Source organism: Balaenoptera ricei, chromosome 8 (assembly GCF_028023285.1).
Source record: "Balaenoptera ricei isolate mBalRic1 chromosome 8, mBalRic1.hap2, whole genome shotgun sequence".
Classification (NCBI taxonomy): domain Eukaryota; kingdom Metazoa; phylum Chordata; class Mammalia; order Artiodactyla; family Balaenopteridae; genus Balaenoptera; species Balaenoptera ricei.
Window position 1 is genome coordinate 22,183,362 of NC_082646.1, and position 17,488 is coordinate 22,200,849.

The 17,488-nt window shown below is 38.9% G+C and overlaps 1 protein-coding gene across 1 annotated transcript in view; it reads left to right on the forward strand.

Moving 5' to 3' along the window:
• Positions 1-1,454: 1,454 nt before the first annotated feature.
• Positions 1,455-17,488, forward strand: part of POU2AF2 (POU class 2 homeobox associating factor 2) — a 35,259-nt gene continuing 19,225 nt past the window's right edge. The window contains exons 1-2 of the mRNA XM_059929331.1: positions 1,455-1,464; positions 9,192-9,301. Coding sequence (XP_059785314.1) covers positions 1,455-1,464; positions 9,192-9,301 — 120 coding nt within the window. The remainder of the gene's footprint in view (positions 1,465-9,191; positions 9,302-17,488) is intronic.

The following is a 17,488-nucleotide window of genomic DNA, read 5'->3' on the forward strand; positions in this document are numbered from 1 at the left end:
AGGGAGACGCAAGAGGGAAGGGATATGGGGATATATGTATATGTATAGCTGATTCACTTTGTTATGAAGCAGAAACTAACACACCATTGTGAAGCAATTATACTCCAATAAAGATGTTAAAAAAAAAATCTTACTAACAGCAAAAAAAATGGGGAATAAAGTCAATATTTTGTAATATATGTAAATGGAGTGTAACTTTTAAAAATTGTATATTAAAAAAAAAAGAATCTGCCTGCCAATATGGGGGACTCGGATTCGATCCCTGGTGCAGGAAGATCCCACGTGCCACAGGGCAACTAAGCCCGTGCGCCTAGAGACCGTGCTCCACAACAAGAGAAGCCACCACAATGAGAAGCCCGTGCACCGCAACGAAGCGTAGCCCCCACTTGAAGCAACTAGAGAAAGCTCACGCACAACATCGAAGACCCAACACAACCAAAATTAACTAAATAAATAAATAATAAAAAAGACTAGGAGCACACCATTGTAAAGCAATTATACTCCAATAAACATGTTAAAAAAAAAAAAAAAAGACTGGGAGACAAAACCAAAATTAGGTTAAGCAGCAATAGTGGGTTAAGATATATGATGGAAATATCAGAAAGTACCTCAAATTTCGTTTCTTTAAATTATGATCTAAAGGAGTTCACACTGATTGTGCGTCAAAAAAGACCCTTTTTAAAAAAAATCAGAAAGTTTGTTTTAAAATATAGCTATCTGGGCCTCTACTTCAAAAGATTCTGAATTAGAATTGGCTGGGAGCTGGGCAAAGTTATTTTTAACAAGCTCCACTGGTGATTTTGATGTACTTTCAGGTTTAGGAACCTCTGCTATAGATCATATATTGATGTTTTACATATAATAAAAAGGATATCCTATTGTATTAAAGTGACAGTCATTTTGATTTTTATCCCTAAATAAAAAACCTTTCTGAATTCTATATTTATCTGAAAGATAACCTAGCTTTTAAAAATCGTGTACTCATAATTACAGTATTAACAGCATAGTACATATATTACCTACTGGGAAATATGGCTTTTTCATAAATACTATTTTTTAAAACCTAACTCTATATTAAAAGGATAGAAAATGCCACTGCTATTCATAAAGCAAATAATGGATTCCTTGTTTCCATAATAAACGTTCAAGAGAGTTTGTTCCCAATGGAAACTCATTGTTACTGACTAAAAATCCTCTTGGGGAGGAAAAAAAGTACCTTCATATATAATCTACATTGAGGATGCAAATTGTAGAGAAACAGACACAAAAGGATTTGCATTTAATCAAATCTAAAGCAAGTCATTTCAGAAGCATCACTACCGTGTACAGAAGCGTTTCTCATCAAGATCAGGCTGACCTTTCCAGGAGACCAGGCTCCCTTATCAAGCAAAATACGCAATTCACCTGAAATCCTACATTGCCACTAAGAAGGAAATTCACCAGAACCATCCAGAATGGAAAGTGGTGAGTCAATATCAATTATTTAAAACTTTTTTAAAACTTTAATAATCCTAATGTTTATTTTTAACATCACAAATGCATAACATAAAGCAAAGGACAAGAAGAAATATCCCTAACTCCAGCTAGAACATATACAGTAAAAGTATAAAAACACAGACCAGAGACCAACAACTTTGAACTCTTGGTAACATTTTCATAATTCTGCTGCATTTAACTATTAATTGTTGGATTTATTATGCTGCTTCAAGTTCATGGAGGTATGTTTTCTGAAAGATCAATTCTATTGAAAATTATTTTTATAAAATGAGAACTTGGATATTAAAGCATTCTCTTCCAGTGTAGCCAAATTTTATGTTAAAGGTAACAACTTCCAGTAAGCCCTCAATTATAAAGAAAGTGCAGGAGAAGAATCCACATTTATATAGAACTTGAAATATCTTTTACTCATGCATCTTGCTTTTAAGATTAAGGATGAAGGGCTTTCCACATACACATGGTAAGGAAGGGCTGTTATTTCATGAATTCAAACTATATATAGATCTTTCTCAGTGTGTTCACTCTGAGGATACAAATGTTAGTGTCAACATAGAGTAAACCCCTTTCAGGAACAAATTTGAGATTAAAAAGTTAGCATTTTAAATGTTAATAAGTGATGATAGAAGAAATATTCTTTAAACACTTTGTAAAGTAGCTTGAAAGAAAAATTAATATTTTTTAAAACACCACAGATCCTCAAAGATAAAAAGAGCCATAAGAGCATCTATCTTCTGCAGTATGGACCTGGTTATTGACAGAAGTGCTAAGTTTTTGGATCCAACTCTGAGGCTTAAAAAGTGGAAGAGGGGGGTGGCTATTGGGAAGAGCTTGTGGATGCCTATCGTATGGGCAAACCAAACTGCTACAAAATCCTCACATGTTAACTAATTTAGCCCCACTTCTTTAAAAGTTTCAGTCTTTATTTCCAGTGTAAAATTTCCTAAGTAGTATATATTAATTAATATATTGAACATTTCAACATTAATTGCTGAACTTGTCTTTCCCTGTATTCTCCTAGAGGCTTCCCATAATAAAACTAGCATAATATCATCTCCCCAGATCAAAAGTGGAACCACAAATGCTGAGCATCTAGTGGGCATAGATCAAGCACTATATTCCTACGTGGGGATCTGCCTCCTCTTGGGGAGAGGGTTCTCAGCCTCAGCAAGACAGGCTGAGCTGGGTTGGTGGGGTAAGGAGAGGGGTACCTGCAGCCTCAAGGCTGGCACCTGAGCCAGACGGTGGTCCAAAACACTGTATTGCCACTGGCCTGTCCAGGACCTCATTCTTGGCACTTTCCTGACGGGCAGAGAAATGGAACAAACGTGGGTGCTGTTCACCAATAATCCAGGATGTTTATTCTGCTCTTTCTTAAGTGAGAGTGTGCCTGTATTTCATACCATGAGGGACCACAATTCAGAGAGACATCATCTATTATCTTAATTTTACCATTGTCTAATGACGTAACTCAAAATATGAATTGTTTTATAAAGTTATAGGATTTTTCTTTTTTTTTGTTTCGAACTGTCTCTTTATTCCCTTACCTTATGTAACAAGCACCTGCTCAGAGACTCTAAGGAATTTAAAAGGAGGAAAATGTATTACAGAGACTGTCATCAAAAGTAGTAAAATACGGTGCTTCAAATGTCATAAATATATTTGATATTTCATAACTAAAAACACTTGAGGAATCTCCTACATTTTAAATAGCCAATTTCAGAACGTATGAGTTTGATCTGATGGAGAAAAGATGTAATTTTCAGAAATAGCATTAAAGCAGCAGCATCATTAAATCTACTGTGGGCCAAATTCTTCTTCAAAGTGAACAGGAATGTGGAGAGGGCATGACTGAGACAGTTTGCTGCGTGTACACAGTCACGATACGACAGCATGAATTTTTTTCCCAAATTCGAAAGGATAAATGGATTCTTATTAATAAATTTGCTTGTGCTTTCTCTCCGGAAACACATGTCTTTGTTTTCTCAACAACTGATCTGAATGCAAGTTTGTATCTAAGGTATTTGAATAAAAGCTCTTAAGCATCTCCTCATTTATGCAGGTGTGGATTCTTTAAATAGACACACTGCACAAGGGGAAATACATTTGGAAGTAGGAATACTAGCAACATTTTTAAACTCTAAATATCACTCCTCTTTAAAAAAGGAGGATAGGGTAGGTTAAGGAACTTTCAGAATTCCCAAAAATAGGAAGAATAATCCAGGTAATAGTTTAAAGAATTTTTACTAGGTTCCACCTCTTAGTTAAAATGTATTTTAATCCGCCTTATATGCTGGGTAAAATGCATTTGCTTTTTTGTGTCTACTTCAGAGCCTGGTTTATCTCCATTGTCCCTGTTTTCTTACCACCCATGCTGAAGCCCCAGAGAAAGGGTTTCTTCCCCACCTCTTATGAAACTGCTTTCTCCCACATTCTAAATATCGCCAGTTTTCCAAACCCTATGGTATTTCTATGTCTTCATTTACCTCAAATTCTCTAAGGCACTTTCTTTACCCTACAAGTACTTATTGAGCACCTACTAGGCACCGGATACTTGACACCGCCTCTTTCTCCATGCCTAATGTCTACAAGGCCTTTCTCCCTCCACCATTATTCCTCTTTCTCTACACTCCCTCTTTCCTTCATTTCCCTGTTGCTACCACTCTGCTGTGTCACATACCTACATCTCTGCCCCCTCCTCCCCACTTCTGCCCTGACCTTCCCTGGCCCCTTACTTTCCCTGGGCATCAGAACTATAGCCTTTTCCCAGGGCTTCTACTCCTTTCTGCTACAAAGTCTTCCTTGGAGAACTTTATTTCCGTAGCTCTAGTTATCATAGTTTTATAGATGTCTCTTAGATGTACAGTTCTAACGCTGGTCAAAGTTCTCGCCTATCTATATGATGATTTCACTTGATTAAGTCACCACAACCTCAAAGTCAGCATATTCAAAACTGAACTCTTCTTTCCACATCAAAACCAACCCTCTTCCCTGTCTTCTTGATTTCTCTTCTTAATCATGGTAGTCTTTTTTATTGTGTGTGTGCATGTGTATGTGTTTGTGTTCTTTTGAAAGAGACCTTTAAGATTCCTTAAATCTGCCCTTCCCTTGTCATTTCCAATGTTTCTGGTTAGCTTCTCACTGTTTTATCATTTTCCATCCTCTCTGCTTCCTCATCCTCAACCCATCCTAAGAGGTGCCCTCAGATTAATCTTCCAAAAAAAATTCCAAATCTTCCTAAATATGATAAAGTCACAATATAGCCCTGGTCAAAAACATTAGTGGTTTCCATTACCGACAACATAAAGTATAAATTTTTACAGCCTGATTTTCAAGACCTTCAACATTTCCATTATTCTCAACCAAAAAAAAGGATACTTTCAGCAAATATTTACTGAAGGACTACTAAGTGCCAGGCACTGTTCTAGGCATTGGCACTTAAGATGTTTCAGTGAGTAAAAACAAGCAAAAATCCCTACCCTCGTGGAACTTACCTTCTAGCAAGGAAAAAACAGACAATAACCAATAAACTTAATAAATAAAGAAATTATATAGGACATTATAACGTGACAAGTACTACATAGAAAGAAAAAGTAGAATAGGGTAAAGGGGAATAGAGATGTTTTATGGGATGCTGTAACTTTAAATGTGTTCTCATTGAGAAAATGACTTTTGAGCCAAATTTTGAAGGAGACAAGGACATTTAGTCATGTGGATAACTGGAGGAAGAATATTCCAGATAGAGTGGACAGCCAATGCAAAGTCCTAAGGCAGAAGTGGTGTGGTTGATGCATTTCAGAAACTGGCTGGAGTACAATAGAGTGTTATGAGATGAGATCAGAGGTGTCGTGGAACAAGGTTATGTAGGACCATTGTAAGGACCTTGGCTTTTACCCTGAGTTAAATGGGGAGCCATTGTATGGCTTTGAGAAGAGGAGTGAGGCAATTGGGCTTTCTTTTCAAAAGAATCACTTTGGCTGCTGTGTTGAGATACACTGGGGATGGGGGAAGAGTGGAAGCAAAGAGATCAGTTGGAGGGCTACTGCAGTATCTACATGAGAGATGACATTTGATTTTACCTGGATATCAGCAGTGGAGCTGGAGAAAAGTCAGCAGATTCTGGCTCTATTTTATAGATGGCACCATCAGGAACTCCTAAAGGATGGGTTGTGAAGTATGAGAGAAAAGAGAGGAACTAAGAATGACTTTATAGCTTTGGGATTGGGCAACCAGAAGGATGGAGTTGCCATCGACTAATAGGATGGTTTCAGATAAGCAAATATAGAGGGAAGGACAGAGTTCAGATTTGGACATGTGGAGTTTGAAATGTCTACTAGACATCGAAGTGAAGATGGACATCCAAGTCTAAAGTCCAGGATAGGTCTGGTCTAGGGATAGCCATCTGAACTTCATCTATATATTGATGGCATTTAAATCCATTAACTCCAATTACCCTCATTCCTTTCCCTTCCTACACATGCCTTGCTCTTTCCGACCTCTGCTTTTGCTCATGCCATGCCTAATGTCTACAAGGCCTTTCTCCCTCCTCCTAACCTATCCACATCTGTCTGAATCAAGACTAAATCCCATCCCTTCCCACAAAATTTTCATCAACAAACCAAAGTATACTCTTCCTCCTCCCTTAATCCTTCACATGTGAATGTCTCATTTCTCTCACTAAAAGAAGATGTCTTTAAGGACATCTGTTATATGTTCTAAACTTATTTTGCATCCCCTGTGGCATATAGCCCCACATTTTGCACTAGAGTTGGTGCCAACTGGTACATAAGACTGATTGTTTTATGGCAAAACTTCAGAAGTTGTGATCTGCTTATTTGCCATCTCATGAACTTTATCCATTAGTCACCATGTGGTTATTTGTTAAACTTATTTAGAATAGGTATATTTCCTCTAGGCTTTTTGGCATACACATAAAGCATAAATGGATAATTCAGATTGAAACCACCAATTAAAAAGCCCTTCGGAAAAAGTGAAACCAAGACTGTCTGCAAACACACAAAGGATCAACCTGGACCTCTTCAACGTCCACCCCAATCTCCTTCTCAGACCTAAGTCCACACCCACGATCAATCAGCCAGCTAGGAATGCCTAGGTTAGAGTTGGCCCCCACTTCCAGAGGAAACTTACAAAGTCCCTACTCTTATGTATATCTTTGGTCCTCAAACTTCAGAGAACATCAGAATCACCTAAAGGGCTTGTTAGAACACAATTGCTGGGCCCACCCCTAAAGTTTCTGATTCAGTACATCTGGAGCAGGACCTGAAAATCTGCATTTTTAACACATTCCTAGGCGATGCTATTGTTCCTGGCCCAAGATTCACACTCTGTGGATCACTGGTGTGTATTCTCACTTGGACTTTTCTGTCTGGCTTTTGACTCCTGCCTTGTTCTGACCTTTAGTGCCTGAGTCACTCTCCTACTCCAGGCGGCTGGAACGGGCACTAGAGATGTCTGACCATACCACCGGGCCACCACCCCTCCCCTGCCCTTCTTTATTCCGGGCTCAAAGGTTGAGAGCCAACTTGTGTCCTTGACCCCAATTTCTCTCTCTCTCTTCAAGATCTCCTTTCATCATTTTCTCCCTCTTCCCTAAATCTTCAGTCCCTCCCTCTTCCTGTTCAAATATCCTCAAATATCTCCTATCCACAAATTCATTAAATAGATATAAAAACATAAGCAAACCTCTCCTTGTCCCTGTAATTGTCTCCAATGATCATCCAATCTCTTGCTTCCCTTCCTCATTCAAACTTCAAGAAGAAATAGTCTCCCTCCCTGTCTCCACCTCTGCCCTTGACGTTACCACCTGGCTTCCAGCTAATGCTTCCAAAATTGCTCTTGCTAAGACAACACCAACCACTGAATTGAAAGCAATGGATGCTTTGCTGTCCTTATCTTCCTGAACAATTCTGCTGTATCTCATTCTTTTTCCTTCTTTCTTGAAATCCCTTCCCTTGAATTCTGTGATGCCTCATTCCCCTGTTTTTTTCTGGTTCTTCTCCAACCATTTCTTCTTCATTAGGGTTCTCTCCTTCTCCTCAGACAACACTTCAAATGTGGATGTTCCCCAGGCTTCCATCTTTAACCATCTGGTCCAGAGCTTCCCAACCAGTGTGTCAGGAATCAGCATTGTAGGAGGTCCCAGGATATTGATCTCAGCCGTTGAGATTAGCCTGGCCTATTTATCCCAATATGCCAGACGCATAAGTTTTCCGTGAGTGCCATTGTTATGACTCTACCTTTCAAACATTCCAAGAGAGTTCATTCTCTTTCCTGGTTTCCTTACTATCAACATTATGATGGCTCTGAAACTTATATACCCAGACCAATCCCATGGTGGAAACCTGAGAATCAGCCTTGAATCTTCCCTCTCCTTTCCCTCCTACATCTAAATAATTTCCAAATCTGTCCTCTCCTTGCCCTCCTATCAACCACGACTCAGACCCCACTATCTCTTGCCTGAATTATCCTAGAATCCTCCTGACAGTTCTCCCTGTGGCTTTGTGATTCTTAAATCGAAATCCACCCTCATACAGCTGCTAGAAAAGTCTGTCTAAAATGCAAATCTAACCACACTACTCCCATGCTTGGAAGCCTCCAATGGCTCACTGCACACAGGATGAAGTCCAGACTCCTTCGCCTACAAGAAACTTCATGGCTGCGCCCTGATCATTTCCTTTCCCCAGGCTGTTTCTCCCTCCTTCTGTTCTTACCTCCAGGACTTTGCCCATGCTGCCCTCTATACCTGGAATGTTCTTACCCATTTACCATCATACACACGGCTTACCTCCGCTATCACCTCGCCTTCCCTAACTCCTTCCCCACCCTCAAGAGAAATTGACACATTCTGTGTTTTTCTGAGTATTCTATTCAGGCATACTTTTTGTTGTACTTTGCACATTTGCATTATAATTATTTTTAAGTATGTCTCTCCTCCCACTAGATGGCATGTTCTTTTGTATTCCCAGCTCTGACACAATGCCTGACACATAAAAAATACTCAATAAATTATCGATGAATAAATGTGGTCTTAGGCTTTTCCCAAAAAATAAGGCATCACACACAATTCTAAGAGCAACACTTAGATTCCTTTGGAACAAACATTAAGACCATTTAGCTTTAAATTTGAGGCTGATTTGAAAGAGATACTTAAGCCTCTTTAATTAAAAGATATATAGGCCAAATCCTGTCAAAATAAGACCCAAAGGATCAGTCAAATAATTCTGTTTTGCTGAAATCAGGTTGCATGTGGCTTTATTTGAATTGAATAATAAATTGTCTTGGAACCTAGTTTTTTTTCTCTCCTTCATTTTGTACAGGAACTTTGTATTTAACTTGGTACTTTTCACAACATTTACATATGCATATCTTATATAACTCTGCAGTTCAGTTTCAGAGAGATTATTATACCCATTTTACAGATGAAGAAAACAGGGCTGAGAAATTGTGATTTTCCCAAGTCAGTGGCTAATACGTAAAAGATGGAATAGTGTTTCTTTCACTTAACTTGGATCAGTTTCTGTCAAGGACCAGGAGATAGGACTAAATGACCTGTGTTGAAGCCACTTCAAATTCAAGTCTATCATTCTAATGAGAAAATAGCATCACAATATTAGCCCTGGACAGGTTAACCTACTTATAGTATCCACATTTGATTGTTACTATTCCATTTGCTTAAGTCCCAGGAGACTACAGCAAACGAGTGTATCAAGGTGTGAGAGTGAAGCACACAGTCAAAGATCTACTGGCAGAAAAACGATCCAAGCAGACAAGTAACTCAAGATTTAATGTAAGTCTCAGTTGAATACATTCTGAAGTCTTTGGGGGTTTAAGTCCTTTTAAGATTAGTTATCTTCACACCAATCTCTCACATCTTGAGTCTGATATTCTCCACAGCAAAGCCCCCCTTTAACTGGCACACACTATATAATTACTAGTATTAACATTATGGCACATCTGTCAATCTATAAGCAAGGATTCCAAGAGCTCTGTGAACTTATTGGCTGGCTACTTCAGCTACTGGACATGAAATGATGATGAGTCCTGACTTTTTCATTTCTGCCAGTCATGAACTACCAAAGGCTCAGTTGGTGTGAATAATGCTGACCTTCATCCACATGTTATTCTAAATCTGATAGAGACAACTTCTAAACATCTTCTCTGTAACATGCAAAATCAGATTTAAAAAATCTTAGTAGGAGTTGTCTTAAGTCTAAAATCTTTATCTGACATCCTTGTCTTTATAAATAGCTCCGCTCTGTACCTAAAATGTTCAAGTAGTTACACCCAAATCTCCAATAATGATTCTTGAATGGAAATAGCAGTTGGCTATCAAGTTATGTATATAATTACTCACCTGCATTGCTGGGGGCAGGACACGAGAGCAGATGACCAGGAATAAAGGAGGTGACCACATTCAGCACTGAGCACAGGGGCTGGTACACAGTGGGAACTGCTTCTTACAGTGTGTTCTGCCCAGAACGTCAGCACCATATTCAACACTGCTCCAAACTCAAACTTCTGGGACTTGTTTCAAATGAACCAACTCCAGATTCAATTTCCTCCCATCCAAGAACATCCTTTATTTGCACATTTTTTGGCTTTCCTTTCTTTTAAACCACTTCCTCTCTTCTAGTTCAACAAATGGAGCTTAGTTGATAAAGAGAAATCTGAATAATTGGCTCCTTGTCTGCTCCTAGTGCCGTGTTTCTCCTCATGCTTCTTCAGAATCATCTGGAATGTGAGTTAAAAATATCCATACAAATCTAGTCTCTTGCGAGAAAGAGAGGAAAAAAGAAAGAGACAGAGAATTCAATCTACTCTAAGTGAACTATAGCGGCATGGATGTAACGTGGATTGCTTGGCCACTACTATGGCTAGAATTGTGAAACCTGCAAAAGTTCCAGGCATACTGTCAGTTGGGAAGACAAGAGACGCAATGAGGATAACTTCATAGTCAAGGAACAGATAGTCTATCTGCCCCATGTGAGGCTATAATTCCCTCCTCGGCAATGTCATCCATACACACATACAGTGATAGGGCACTGTGCCAGATGAAATTACATAACAAGACAAAGAGGCACCTATCCTAATGGTGGATGGAAATATATTTTTTATTTAAAAATTACCTAACATGATTTCTTACTTAAGCTCTGCGACTATCAAAGAGTGTGTTTTCTCTATTTTTTGATGCTTTTACTTTTTAAAAGATATAACACTATAAACACAATTAATAATAAGTCATATTATTTGATTTAATTTTAAAATGCAAATTCCTGGTCCCTGTTCCATGTCTACTAACATAGAGTTATTGGTCTGGGGGCAGGGAATGGTCATTCTTAACAAGTTCCTTGGGTGATTTCTTTGCACATCATAATATGAGAACTTTACCACACAGCAAAGAGCAACTGTCAAAACCCCACACATAACCAAGGTTCTTATCTCTACCCAGATTAGAAGTTGCTGAGCTATTGCTACTGGCCCAGTGACACTGCAAATGTTATACAAAAGTGGGTACAGGAAACATGTGATACATGGTCTGTGCCATTAAACAACAAATAACCTGGTGGAAAGGAAAACACTTATACATTTAAAAAATACAAGATCATATAACCAAGCACTACACTGAATGCTGAAGACAAAAGACCAGGCAGCATAGCCATGTGTTATGAAGATTGGAATACTATTTACATAAGCACAGTTTAAAGTGTACTTCCTGTGTGTTATCTCATTCGATAGACACACTACTCCTATGAGATTGATGTTGACATCGTTCTCCATTTTACAGATGAAAAAGTTGAGAACAAAAGAAGGGAAGGGATTGTTTGCAAGTTGCAGTTAGCAAGTGGCAGGTCTTCTGACTGCCAATTCCATATCCCTTCTAAAGGGAAAGATCAATGTGGACTGGAGTAGAATCATTTCTGATTCATGCTGTCTTCATCTGTTTGGGCTGTCATCACAAAATACCACAGACAGGGTAGTTTATAAACAGCATACATTTATTTCTCACAGTTCTGGGGGCTTGATGTCCACGTTCAGGTTGCCAACATGGTCAGGGTCTCATGAAGGCCCTTTTCTGGGTTGCAGAATTCTCATTGTATCGTCACATGATGGGAGGGCATAGGGAGCTCTCTAGAGCCCTTTTATAAAGGCACTAATCCCATTCATGAGGGTTCCACCCTCATGACCCAGTTGCCTCCCAAAGGCCCCACCTCCTAATACAATCACATGGGGCCTTAGGATTTCAACGTCAATTTGGGTAGGACACAAACATTCAGACCACAGCACATGCAAACAAAGGAAATGAAAGCATAAGAAAATATCATCATATAGAAAGGACTGGAAAGGTGCAAACCAGCTCTAACTATGGTCGTTCTTCTCAGGTATCAGGTACACAGGCAATATGAACTCAACCGTAACTTCCTGTTCTCACATATTACTCAGTGTCTCAGTGCTAGTATCTTACTCTCGTCCTCATTTCAAAGACCTTTTAAATTTGGGTAATTAAATGCACATAGTCCCACTACATGGCTATTTGGACTTTAGGTATCTCCATGAATTGATTTTACTGTCTGCTTCTTTCATCTCAACCACTATTCTAGAAAATCCCAAGAAAGACATCATATTAGTTAATCACTAACTCTCAAGGACTTTTTCTGTTCCTGTGGCAAACACAACTCAATGAGCAGGAATCATGGAAAATCACATTACTGGCAGCACTTACAGGGCTCTAATGGCATGAGGAATGCAGACACTCCCTACCCGTTTTCATCCCAGTTCACTAGGTGACAATGAGTCTGATATCTTGGGTAAGTTTAGATAGGAAAGCCATCCTTAGATGTGTTCAAAATTTGCTACTGATAACATGAGTAATAACCAGTCAAAGGGTAACTTGAGGAGATTGGAGGCCCTACCACACTGTTTTACCATAGATATTGCCCTAAGCCAAAAAATGGACCCCCAGAGATCCTACATCAAATCCCTGAAACATGTGAATGTTGACTTAAATGGCAAAATATGTGATTAAGTTAAGGATCTTGGGTGGATCTTCCACTTACCCTGGAAGAGGTGATCCCTAAATGCAATCCCATGTACTCTTTTTTTTTTTTTTTTTTTTTAATGTGGAAGAATTGTGCTTTTTTTGGTTTTGTTTTTGTGGGGTTTTTTTAACATCCTTATTGGAGTATAATTGCTTTACAATGGTGTGTTAGTTTCTGCTTTATAACAGAGTGAATCAGCTATATATATACGTATATCCCCATATCTCCTCCCTCTTGCGTCTCCCTCCCACCCTCCCTATCCCACCCCTCTAGGTGGTCACAAAGCACCAAGCTGATCTCCCTGTGCTATGCGGCTGCTTCCCACTAGCAATCTATTTTACATTTGGTAGTGTATATATGTGTTAGCATACAGTATTTATTTTTCTCTTTCTGACTCACTTCACTCTATATGACAGACTCTAGGTCCATCCACCTCACTACAAATAACTCAATTTTGTTTCTTTTTATGGCTGAGTAATATTCCATTGTATATATGTGCCACATTTATAAGAGGGAGTTTTGAGAGACACACAAAAAAGGAAGAGGCCACGTGACCAGGGAGGCAGCTATCACATATCAAGGAAGGCAGGCAGCCACCAAAGCTGGAAGAGGCAGAGTGGACTCTCCCCTAGAGGCCCCTGGAGAGAGAAAGAATAAATTTTGGTCTTTTTAAGCCACCCAGGTGGTGGTAGTTTTTTCCAGCAGCCCTAGGAAACTAATACACAGATATTATGAAAACTACATCCCCCAGATAAGTACTCTCTCAGTGTCTATCTGATGCCCAAATTGCTGCTCTGTTCTTTGTGACAGCACTTGAATAAGTTTACCTGGGTTATGTTGACTCATCTTTACCACAATTTCTCTCATGAACATCTGTTTTCGATACCATGAAGTGTTTTTCACATTTTTGCAGTAGGAATCGAAAGGGGAAAAAAATCCCTTGCATCAAAAGAAACTTTCACCAAATACTGGACTTAAAACCACTGTGTGCATTTTAGCCATAATCCTGTGGTTTCACAACAATTATCATGGATATCTTTTTAAATAATCGTTTCCTCTTTCTTTTTCAAATTTTTCTGGGTTATTCTTTACTATACTATCGACCAGATCATTAAAAATATGAGCCACTCACCAACATCTGGTACCAAAAGATATGTATTTAGACTTCTGATGTAAGTTTATGTTGCATTGTTTTCAATTACACTCTTTCAATGACATTCCATAAAAACCGATCATTGAAAATTTTAAATGTTATCACAAAATTCGGTGAGCTCTCAGTTATCTATAGTAAAATTAAAAAGAAGAAGAGGCAATAAGCCTAATAGCCACAATTTTTCATTTTGTTTTGAAATTCAATGAACAATTTGCAGGCTATTGAACTTTCTAATCAAATTTTTCCCAAGCTATCATAAAGATTCATTTAAAATCATTGAATATAAAACAGCTGCATGAGGGGAAAAATTCTAAACTTGCTAAGTAGGAAATGGAGCTCAGTGACCCAATTTTGGAGTTAAAATTGAGTAGTGGAATGGGGGAGTTCAGTGCAATATGGGGGGAATTAAGAATGGGCTTAGCAATCAGGGTCTGATATTTAATCTATTTTACTGGTTTATGGACACCCTAATAGCTATTCTGCTCTGCTCATTCATCAAAATGCTATAGTGAGGAACAATAAGGAAATAGATATGAAAGTGATTTTTAAGTTAATATCCTACATAAATATGAGGAAAAACAAGTGACGATTTCTGGTTGTTCTTAGAAGATCTGAACTGAGGGAAATGTTGAGGAGCTATATCCCAAGTGGGAAATATATTTGGATCATATAAGCCTTGAATTATACATAATATACATACACAGACCAAAATCTAACTATTTCCACTTGGCATGATTCTTTTTATACTAACCTTAAAGCCATACTGTCAGCTAGGTGTCTTGGTTAATCTTTCCTAATTATTTTGGAAGTAAAACATTGTAAGCACAGAAAGAAGCGTGACAATAGTACATACTGATGGAAAAAACTGGAAGAACAGAAGGTGAATGGAAGCCATCTAGTGCATTTATGGCATAAATTATATGAAAGTGTTTGATCTTCCTTGAGAGGTCGGTGAACTCTTAACTGTAGAACAGATGTGCATTGTCCAGCTCCATCTGTAACAACTGTCTGTCTTTCCATCAGGACTGCTGGTTAGAGATTTGTTTTGTTCTATATCCAGCTGCTGTTTTGTGGCACCAATCACATGCACATTTCAGTTACCACCGAGTGTAAACATGATGCTCATATCTGTGATTTGCATTTGGAGTTCTCGTGAAGTATTAAAAAATGAAAATAAGCAATTGGAAACTGTATATCACAGCATCTCAAAGTTTCTTTGATTTCCCTGAAACTTCGGAAAACACATGTGAGACTTCTCTTCTGCACCAAAAGGGAAATTGCTGCCTCCTCAGTCTGTTTGAACCCCCTCCTTCTGGTTTTCAGTGGTCTCTGGCAATTCCTTTCTCCTCAGTGTCCTTGTCAATAAAAGTAGAGTTTGATTCCTCTCATTTCAGTATTCAATTTTAATACTCAAACTTTAAAAAGTTTATCCCATCCCCTTATCTTCTTTATTATTCATATTTCAAATGTTCACATCTCACTGTTTATGATTTGAAGTAGATCTGAATCTCTGAGAACTAGCTCATATTCAAGCTGCAGCGTCCTTGAGCTGAAGTTTCAGATCACTCTGTCATCTGGGAATCTTCAGCGCTTAGGTTCGCAGAATTTTCTCATCTAATGTACAGGCAGCATAGCATGAGGAAGAGTATGGGCTCCGGATCAAGATGACCTGAATGCACTACTCAGCTCTGCCATTTGTTAACTGTATGATAACTGTAAAGGTACTTTAATCTTGGTGTCAGAGGAAGATAATAATACGTGCCTTGCAAGGTTAGATTTAATACGTCAAGAGCTTTGCACATGGTATGTGTTCAGTCAATGCTAGTGCTATGAAATACTGCAATGAAGGAACATTAGAATTCAAGTGATGTAAGGAATTCACTGAGCTGAAGAAATGTACAGTCCAGCTGTGGGAGAAAGAATTATACATGAAAAAAGTGATTAAAAATTAAAAGATGGCTTTGGTTTCCAAGTGCCAAACACATAATAGTGACCATCAGTGAACAAGATGGAGGTTGAAAAAGGGGAGAGCAAGGCGTGGACAGGGTAGATGGAAGAAGACTTCTTGGAGGAGGGTGAGCCTTGAGCTAAGTTTGGAAGGAAGACAATAACTCAGATGAGCAATGAGGAGGGGTAGAGTCCAAACAGAACACGAGGAGGGGGTGACAGTCCAGAGGGAGAGGAGACACTCTGTCTGTGATGTGCAGTGGGTAGACCCTCTTGGTCTATAGGGTGGAGAAGTGAAGAGAAAGTCAGGAGGCCTGGCCTGGTACATGACCTTTCAAAAGTTAGTTCTTGTCTTGCCTGCTGAGGTCTCCCAGACACTCCCCTCCATGCCCAGAGCCTCTGGTGTATTTATCTGCTAAAATACTTATTACATTTCACGATAATTGCTTGTTTTATTAAATCTCTCCCCCAACTGGCTAATGTCTTGCTATTCCCATTTTTTTCCTTTTGGAGCCTCCAGCCCAGGAGAAACAGCAGTGGGGTAGAACTGTTGAGAGCTTGTGTTTTGGAGTCTGACAGACTGAGGACCTGACTCTATTGTGTGAAGGTGATCGAAGTTCTCTGGACTTCTGTTTCATTCTATGTAAATGGAGAGAATGGTACCCACCACAAACGTGTCATGAAAATTAAATTAGATAAGGTATAAAAAGCCCCTGGTGCGGCTGGTACATGGCACATTGTAAATGCTCAGCAAATGGCAGCTTTTATGGTTTTGCTAGTACCTGGAGTGTGGTAGCATTTGATAACTGTTACTTATCGTGCAAGTGTGCTGTGCAAAGGCAGACACCCACAGTTAGTGGTGAGCTCCGAACAGCAGCCTTGGGAATTAGATACTTTGTCTTCACTACTACAAATTCTAATAGAGTATAAATAAATTGACCTGGCAAAAGGCCACTGGGTAACTTTCGTAGGTTCGAAAAATTGATTCACTATGAGCCAATGAAACAACAAAATAGTGGAAGTGACAGTTAGCAACCTTGTTTTTATTCTGACTCAGCAATACCACCCTCCTCCGTTCTGCGGGTTGAGATGGCTAGAGTTGAAGCTCCAACTTGGTGCATTTCATTAAGATAGATTCAACTAAAAAAAAAAAAAAAAAAAAAAAAAGATAGATTCAACTGCTCCCATCCTGCAGCTCTAAATCTCCAAATATGTAACCAGTCTTAGATAACAAACCAAGTATTATACTTACCCATCGTGGATGACTGTTTTATGAAAACACCAACTTCACACAGCAGGAAGAAGGAAATAAAAGTCTTAACATTTTGATCAGGATTTGCTCTCAATTTACTGACCTAACAAGTTACTTTTTTAAGCCTACATTTCCTCAATTACAAAGGATCATATAATCCTATGAATGGTATGGGTGGGAGGGGACCAGTACTCACTGCGTTTTTGATGTGTCTCCCTTATCCCCACTGGGTACAGCTGCTTATCTTTCTGCTTTGCTAGATTTTCCCGACCCCAAAACATGTTCTACCCTACCCCTGACCTGAGGGGTCTACCCAAAGCTAAGCTGTGTCCCTTATTTATTCTGAAAAAGATAAATCATCTTTCCTCTAGTTTGACAAGAGTTTGCAAATGGAGTTTGCAAGAGAAATAGGCAACAGAAAAATCACATAAGCACAAGAACAATGACGTGCAGTGCGAATATTCTACACTAATATCTGGTCAAAGATTGGCATGGGTAGGACAGTTGCGGTGACTGCTGGGCCTGAGTTCCCTTCCATCACCTCAATTTTCTCTGGGGTAAATAAAAATTCTTAATGATAATAGC